Source organism: Ctenocephalides felis, unplaced genomic scaffold, assembly GCF_003426905.1.
Source record: "Ctenocephalides felis isolate EL2017-DRISC unplaced genomic scaffold, ASM342690v1 CF-g0.4_SCAFFOLD_00845, whole genome shotgun sequence".
Classification (NCBI taxonomy): domain Eukaryota; kingdom Metazoa; phylum Arthropoda; class Insecta; order Siphonaptera; family Pulicidae; genus Ctenocephalides; species Ctenocephalides felis.
The window spans coordinates 9,340,013-9,348,916 of NW_020536999.1; the positions used below are offsets into that span (position 1 = coordinate 9,340,013).

The 8,904-nt window shown below is 30.1% G+C and overlaps 2 protein-coding genes across 2 annotated transcripts; one reads left to right on the plus strand and one right to left on the minus strand.

The window, feature by feature from the left end:
• Positions 1-6,854: 6,854 nt before the first annotated feature.
• Positions 6,855-7,298, minus strand: LOC113377472 (osteoclast-stimulating factor 1-like). Its single transcript, XM_026617807.1, has one exon. It carries the CDS (start codon positions 7,296-7,298, stop codon positions 6,855-6,857), a length of 444 nt encoding a protein of 147 aa, XP_026473592.1.
• A 425-nt stretch (positions 7,299-7,723) lies between these two features.
• LOC113363813 (reticulon-4-interacting protein 1, mitochondrial-like) lies at positions 7,724-8,547 on the plus strand. Its single transcript, XM_026606295.1, has 3 exons — positions 7,724-7,805; positions 7,971-8,092; positions 8,157-8,547. Exons 1-3 carry the CDS (start codon positions 7,753-7,755, stop codon positions 8,483-8,485), a joined length of 504 nt encoding a protein of 167 aa, XP_026462080.1. The 5' UTR covers positions 7,724-7,752; the 3' UTR covers positions 8,486-8,547.
• The last annotated feature ends 357 nt before the right edge of the window (positions 8,548-8,904 follow it).

Genomic DNA, 8,904 nt, shown 5'->3' on the forward strand with positions numbered 1-8,904 from the left:
ATAGCTTTGTTTTTTATTAAACATTCAACTGTTTCCTTGTGGCCATTTTGTGCCGCCCAGTGTAGTGCAGTTCTTTTGTGGATATTTGTATTAACATTGGCACCAGCATTTATTAAAATCTGAACAACCTCACAATGTCCTTTTTGGGCAGCCAAGTGCAGAGGTGTTTCTTATCTTTTGTTAACAGCATCCACTTTAGTTTTACTTTTCTCCAACAATAACTCAGTGAGTTCCTAGTCACCTAATTTAGCTGCGTAATGCAATGAACTTGATATTTCTTTGTTTAAGGAGCCAATGGCTCTTTGAAGCAAAAGCTTGAGAATTTTAATACGACTTTGATTGGGTGCATATAAAAGCTGACTCTTATCATATGCACCATTATCTCTTAAAAATTGCACAATTACATTGTGACCATTTAAAAAAGCATGATCGGATGGTGACCATTGCAAGTTATCAAATATATTAACATTGGCTCGATTATCTATTAATAATTGCACGATTTTTATGTGGCCATTAATGGCTGCATGATGTAACGCTGTTCGATTATTTTCATCGACGGCTTCAACATCTGCGAAGTTCTTAATGAGAATCTCAACAGTATTTGTATAGCCTTTTTTACATGACTCTAGAAGTAATATTGAGTCGATCCAAGGTACTTTAGCTTTGGCACCATTGTCTATCAAAATCTGAACAATCTCATAATGGTTGTTTTCTGCTGCTACTTGTAGTGGAGTATAGCCTTTAGCAGCAAAAGTGCAATCACGAACTAAATATTTATGATTAGATTTTAATACAAGGTTAGCATTGGCTCCAAAATTCAGAAGGATTTTAGTAATTTCCGTATCTCCTTTGAATGCTGCGTAATGTAATGGAGAACCGTAGTCAACGTCTTGACCATTGATAACCGACTTCACGAAATCAGTATCTATTTGTTGCAGAATATGTTCCACTTCCTGGTATTTTGTATTTAAAATTGCATCCATTAGTTCAACAAAAAATTCGTTAAGCTGTTTTAATAGCTTATAAATTTCTGAATAGTTATCGGAAATTACAAGCTCTTTTTTTATTAGAGAATCATTGATCATACTTTCTTCTTCTTCGATAAATGTTGCCCAAATGCGATATAACATACCATATTCATTGTGTTCAACGAATTCAAGTATTAAACTTTTGAATTCATCATCTATATTTATGTCTTTTATATTTAGCACATCCAACAATTCATCATTATCAAAGGAGCCATTCGTTTTAAGTAATTTTGCCATTATATTTCCAAATCTTAAATATTTTTTTGACACTTGTGTTAATGCATCTTCAAGTCCCATTTTTTTTTTCAAATTAGAAACGCGATATATCAGATTTGGATCAGGTATTATTTGTAGATTCCTGTTGTTTAAAGGAATAAACCAACTTCGTATTTTTTTGAGATTTTTTAAAATTGGTATTGAAACTACATTCTCATTCAGCGTTTTGTTCCATTGTAAAATATGTTGAGGAAATAGCGGTATTCTATAATAACCAAGACTGCTATTATGGGCTAACAAAAATAAATTTTGAATCTCATATCGATGGCATTTTAATTTAATAAAAACTTCAATTATCATTCGAAGTGTTACACCCAGTATATCGCAACCTTTATCAATATACTTTTTCAATATATTATATATTTTTTTTAGTGCTTGTGTTTTATAATACAACTTTTCAGCATTCTGAACTGTCGTAAAACCATCAATACAAGAGTTATATCCCGAACCACCTTTGAGAATAAGTACGACCCTATCATATAAATCGCAGACATAATCATCATTTTTATTGATATAAAAATGGCAATCATCGAAATTAAATTGTGGCATCCAGACATTAGAAAAATAACGGTTATTGGTTTCAAGATCCCTCAAATAGTTTTTTAAAAGTGTGTTTAAACTTATATTGAAATCAAAACCCTTTTCAATGAATTTCAATGTTATCATTTTATTGTGCACGAGCAAGTACGATAAAACCTCATCACTATCCTTTGCCGAAATTAAATCTTCGATATTAGTCTGTTCTATCAGCAGACAAGCTATATCAGATGGCACAGGTTTTTTAACTAATTCTATTATCGGTAAACGACTTTCATAGTAATCATTCCAGAAAGGTTTACCGTCGATCAAATTCATCTTCAATCCAAATTCTAGATAGTTTATTAAATTGTTTTTAATTATACTTTTCTTGATAGTATTAAACCTTGTTTGTCTCCAATTTTTATCAAGCAACATTTTATGAATTATATATTGTGCGATATTATGGTGCTTATTATCAATTGCTAAAAACAAGGGGCTTTGATTAGATATCGATTCTATGATTTTAGTAGATATCGATTCTGTGATATCTTTTGTTAAGTGTGCTGCGTCCAGTTTATCCACTAAGGCATAAGAAAGTTCTTGATGCCCAATTTTTGCACTAGCACGTAATATTTCGTATTGATGATTTTGATCAAGAATCATATTTACAATTTTACGTGCATCTTGTGTATTAGCCATTAAATTAGCTATAAAATCAAATAATAAAACGTCGAAATAATATTTCTGTGATTTGATCTTGTGTGATAATATTTGAATTTTAATCTCTATGCCAACATTGGTTATAACATTTTTGCTATTCTTTGCTTTTAATGATAAAAATCTCATTATTTGCCTTTCGCTATTTTCAAGAATGGTCTCGATTAAAATATCATTTACAAAACTTTGTTCAAAGTCATGAATACTAATAGATTTGAATTTTTTCCAAAAATAACAAGAGACGAAATATTCAGCGTATGTTCGGTGGATAAAGTTTGGTCTTCCGTCAATATTGCCAACAATAATTCCTAATTTTTCAATAGCATGCTCATTTTTCTTCATTAAAAATTGAATTTTTTCTCTTTCTCCATGATTTAATATTTTTTTATGCTTAGCTTCTTTAATTAATGAATATAACGCTAATAATTCATGATTTTTTAGAACCCATCGGTAGTTTTTGTCTTCTTTGAGCTTATGATATGGATCAGCAATGTCGATATTCCGTTTCTCTTCGCTTTCAATCTCAAAATATTTTATTTCGACAAACTTTTTATATAACATAACTAAATCAAGATTGCTCCATGTGAATTCATTGTTGTTACCTAATGTGTAATAATTTTCGAAATCATTCTTTAAAATATTTGCCACCATGAGTGCTTGCAGTGGAATGCTCATCATCGAATCATAACTATCAGTGATATTATCTATCACTTGTAACATTTTAGAAATTACAATTTCTGATCGCTCATCGTTCCATTCCTTAATTTTACAACTTTGTTTCCAGAATTTTTGTAAGAAATTGATTTGTTGTTCGCGAGATAGTGGCTCTAGTGAGTACGAAGAAACTTCAAGTTTGTTTTCCAACTCGGTTTTGATGATGTTGTAAGGACGAGTAGTTATCCATAATTTCTGTGTTTTGCTCATTTTCAAAATAAGAAACATTTCTATAACTTTATATTTGTAGTGTGGACTAATCTCATCGAATCCGTCAAATAGTAAAATAATTTTTCCATTGTTGTAGCAATTGTTAAATAGTTTTATTTCAAGCAAATCCAACTCATTAATTTCTTTTTCAGATGCTTTCAGAAATAAGTTTCCGTTTTCTACAATTAAACTGTTTAGTATATATTCGATATTCGAATTTCGTTCGTCTTTCTCTTTTTCTTCCTTTTGGAAAAGTTTGAAATTGGCAGTTTTGTATAGAAATTTAATAACACTCAATTCTGTGAATTTTTCTATTTCTTGTTTTAATTGTTTTGCATAATTTATTAAATTAATTCGTAAAATCCATAGGGATGGATCATGCTGTTTAGTTCGCACTGCTAAATGGGTCAATACTGTCGATTTTCCCATGCCCGGATCTGCGGAAATGACAATTACTTTTTCTGGTGAATCTGTTATTTTTGTATATGTGCACTTCTTAATTGTAAAGTCAATTGAATCTTCTAGAAATTTGTGTGATTCGCCAAGACATACAGCCCACTGATATTCTTCATTTATTTTGTGCAGCCAATGAATATTATGGTTAGGATATTGATCGATTAATTGTTCAAATTTACTTTCATAGCCATCTATCAGTACAATATCTTGTTCTAGTCCTGGTCTTTGTTGGTTTTCTGAATATCTTTCTGTATCAGATATTACATAAAAATGGCGTTGCTCAATATGTTGTTCTTTGACAACGAATGTTCGGTCTATATAAAATTCCGTGTATTTTGCATCTTCTAATGTTCTTCCAATTTCTAAAGTATTATCATTAACAAGAGTAGACAACACTTCACCTTGTATGAGATTTTTTGAAGAATCATCTATTATGGTATTCAAACAAGTTTCTTCTCCTTGAAATAAGATCCTTTTTGATAAAATTATATTTTGTGAATTTTCATCCAGATTACTCAAATTAATATGATCATCTATTTGCTCCCAAAAACTACCAATTTTATTAAAATCTTTGAATTTTTCAGCCAAAGTGTCATTCTTTTGAGAGACTATAATTATTTTTTTTTTATTATTAGAGATTAGTAATTTTAAACAACTTGAGCAGAGTTCATTTGTATTTTTTTCGGTGACGTCTGAAACAATTATTAAAATTTGCCATTCTGTTTGCTCTAATGCTTCCAACACCTTTTTTACGTAATCACGCGATTGTGAAGAATAGAGATACTGCAGGTCAATAAATTCGACATTTTTACGCCTTCCATACATTTGTACTAATTTAATGCAAGTTAATAACTTTTGCATTGTGATAATATGTAACACTCGTTTCTCAAGTTGATCTTCAAATTCTGACAATGCCAGTTTTGTAATCGAATCGCATTGAAATTCGATGCCAAAACGTTCCATTCTCTTAATATACATAATTCTCAAACTGTTTAAAATTGGTTTATCTTGAATCTCTTTGTACACATTATCAAAATAATTACAATTTTCTGTTAAGTACGAAGTTTGATGTTGGCATTTCCACCACTCTTGTATCTTATTGTGAACGTGTTCAAAAACTGTATCGATTTCAAAACTGGAATCGAAAAACGATTGTTTTTTTTGATAATATTTATTGATTTCCTGCTTAATTATTTTTTCCACATCATCTTCATTTGCTTGATCAGTATATAATTTTGTTTGATTTAAAAATTGTCTGAACAGCTTGTTGTCGATTAAGGACAACTTAGGAAAATTCTTGATATCAATTTCAAATCGTACTTGGTTTAAATTCTCATGTGTTAAGCCGGCTTGTAATTTCTTGAAAAGATTCTTGGAACACATTGGTAAAGAATCTTCGTCAGTATTGAATTTGAGCAATCCAGTCGATTCATCCAAAATGAGAAGATTTCCAACTAAACCGCCGATACCGCCGTTGATATCCAATTCACCTTTTGTGAGAAGTTTTTCAGCACCAACTATTTTGTCATCAATTCTAATAATATTATCCGCATCTTTCAAATTATTGAACAATTCAATTAACTTTGATGACAAATGATCTAATCTTTTATTTTGCTTCTTTTTGTTTCCTCGTAGTTTTAAATCAAGATTACCAAAACCAATCGGTAATTTGAATGATAATGCAGCATCTTTGTTTTCTTTTATTCTATTTTCTTCAAGTATTTTGTTAAAAATAGATAACAAATTATTGTTATCATCGGATCTAAATATTCCAGTGCAATATTCTTCGGATTCGTCATCAGAAACAAGTATGATATTCTGCGCCAAAAATACGTGATAGGTTTTCATCAGGTCATCCGAGAGTATGTTTTTGTAATAATCTGGTTTAGAAAAAATGAATTCATACATTTTTTCAGCTAATTGTTTAACACGCATTTCCTTTATGGTTCGGACAAGACCATGCAATTCAACTGATTCCAATGGAAGAGTTTTTCCTTTGGCATGTGTGTGAAGCAAGTCATTATTGTTTGTATAAAGATTTTCATTTTTGTTGTGATTAATTGCTTCCTTAGAAGGAGTATAAATAATGAAGCTGCAATCTAAATCTTGAAAGTATTCTGCGAATACAGGATCTTCACTGTCCGGATTGAATTTATATTTAATAGATAAATAACTATTGTAATACTTCGGTAGACCAAAATCTCCATCATTTTTCTGTAGTTTTTCTGCTGTAACTTTATTCTTGGCAGGGTCATCTTTGTGTTTAGCTTGTATGAAAAAGTATTCTAGTTTTTGTTCATTTTTCAACTTATACCTCAGAACTATGTCGTCAAAAGCACCCAAACCTTCGACATTTGTACCTAAAGCAAAAGAATCTAGTTCTGTTCTGTTTAAGGCTCTTACCAATATCAGCATTATCAACTTTGTTTCATAATGTTGGCCTCCTATTCCTGATGTTCCTGGTCTTTTAGGGTATTTATATTCTTGAATTGTAGGGTGGCTTTTTATTTGGGTTCCAAGAGTTAGTACTCCTAAAAAGATCAAGTTTGAAAATTTTTTGTAAGAAATCTTTTTTTTTAATTCTGATATTTTTTGAAATTTTTCAAAATTTAGTTTCTTTTTTGAAAATGATGAAAAATTTCGAAAATTTTGAAACTTTGAATTTTTTTTAAAATTTTCATTTTTTTTTTTACTCTACTCAAGCAAAATGTTGGCAATTGCTGAAATTCCCGGACCAAAAAATAAACTTTTTAGAAAAGGTTCAATTTTTTTTTAAACTTTGAAAAAAATAAATGTTCGAGAATTTTAAAAGGCTTATTCTTTATGATGCAAGTGGGTTAAATACAGAAGTTTACTTACTTGGTTCGTTGGTGAATGAAGTGCTCGCTCCTTCGTCAATTCGTACCATATGTTCTGATTGATTTTCACTTATAGCTAATATACTTTGCACAACATTTGCGTAATTTTTTCATTATTAATAATCCCGGCAACATCCCGAGATGTGCTACCACTGTTATTGCGAACATCAACTTTTGCATTGTGTTTTAACAATATTTGCACAATGTCTTCAAATCCTTTCGAAACTGCAATGTGCAATGGAGTATCGCCCCTTTTATTTCTGGCATTTATATCTGTTTTCCATTTTGGATGCAAAAGTTCCTTCACCAAATCTTTTTTATTTTTCTCTGTGGCGTAGTGCAAAGGCGTATTGTCTTTATTATTCTTGTCAACTATATTGGTTTTTACACCAGCGGTCAGTAAATTCTGTACCACTTTTAAATTTCCGATTATTATAGCTGAGAATAGTTTCAATTTTTTATCACATTCTTCATCACTATCACTTGATTTTGAGTCATGATCCATTTTCACTTGCTCCATAATAACCGACAGCAAACTTTAAACTGATTATTTCTAGAGAATTCGATCTGCGATTGATTACCTGTTGTTTACTGCAAATTTGTATAATCTGGCCAAAATAGATAATTGTTTAAATTTGATTAGATTATGAAAAGCTTTCGTTGCCGATAAAGTTGTTTTATCTACTGGAAGTTAATAATAGAATTAAAACAAATATTCACTCATCATAATTATTTATCTTTAACTTTCTCAAACGATTGCAAACGATTCAAATTAAATACACTCTTTTTGCCATTTAACAAACAAGTTTATTAGACTTATTTTTTTATTCATGTGAGGCACAAAAAACTGAGAAATTCTTAACTATAACTATTTACTTTATAATGTTTTTTTTTAATTCATTTTAAATTAACTATAAACCTATGTTTAAATTTTTACAGCTGCTGCAAGTCTTCCTTATGGTGGTTTTATTGCGATGAAAGCACTCGAAGGTGCTAATTTAAATGAAGCCACTGCTAAAAATAAAAGGTTAGCAATAATAATAACTTTTTCTAAATTCTTTCAATACCTTAATATTTTTCTTTAATATTTTACATACTTCAATTGTAATAATAGAGATTTTTTTATATCTAATATTAAAATTGACATTGTATTTTGTTCATTATTATTTTAATATAATTTTATTTCATTTAGAATATTCATTTTGGGTGGAAACTCTCCAGTTGGATGCATCCTTGGACAATTACTACAATCGTGGGGAGCTCACATTACAGTATCATGTGCACCGATTGGCATAAAAGTCGCCAAAGCTTTAGGTATAAATATTTATACCTAAAATTAAATATAACCTATTATTTAAACAAATATTTCAACTCCCAGGGGCTCATGATGTCATAACATTAATTCCTGAAAATGTAGACAGCAGTATGGCAGAAGATGAACTTCAGAATAGCACTGATTTATTGTTAAAAGAATTGCATCTGAATGATCCATTTGATACGATATTTTTAACGGTGGAATCAAATATGAAGCATACGCAGTGGTTGAATTTCATAAATAAGGATGGATGTATTATTAATACTATTGAGCCTGAATTGTTGAGCGATAGCTTTGGTTTAATATTGAGGACAATATATTCTTTTGGTTTTTATGCTAAACGGATTATTGAGGTAGGCGGTAGACATTATAAGAAACATCATGCAATTTGAATTTATAAAAATGATTTTAATTTTTAGCATATTTTTGGAAGACAAACGTTACCAGCAAACGTAATACTAGACAAATTAGCATTATATGTTGATAGCTATCAAATACCTACAGTAGTAGACAGGGTAAGATATATTAAATGTTACATAATAAATTTTTATCAGTTTTGTTTATATATCAAATTAATTTCAGGTTTTTACACCGTTTGATTCAAAAGTTGCAATGTCCCATTGTTGCAGCGCAGACTCGATAGGTAACACAATAATTAGTTTTCAAGAGACATGAATATTATACACAAATCGTCTTATTGCCAAGAGTGCCTGTTTTGTATCAATAAGCGAATTTAGTTGCCAATGAATAAACACGTGTGATGCAAAGCGACGTTTAGCCAAAAAATTAATCAAACAATTGTTTCATAATA

Bases quoted from the DNA above. Each gene is read 5' to 3' on its own strand.
- LOC113377472 (XM_026617807.1), bottom strand. From the start codon at position 7,298: ATGGAGCAAGTGAAAATGGATCATGACTCAAAATCAAGTGATAGTGAT.
- LOC113363813 (XM_026606295.1), top strand. From the start codon at position 7,753: ATGAAAGCACTCGAAGGTGCTAATTTAAATGAAGCCACTGCTAAAAAT. The intron at 7,806-7,970 runs GTTAGCAATAAT...TATTTCATTTAG, and splicing joins GCCACTGCTAAAAATAAAAG to AATATTCATTTTGGGTGGAA. The intron at 8,093-8,156 runs GTATAAATATTT...TTCAACTCCCAG, and splicing joins AAAAGTCGCCAAAGCTTTAG to GGGCTCATGATGTCATAACA.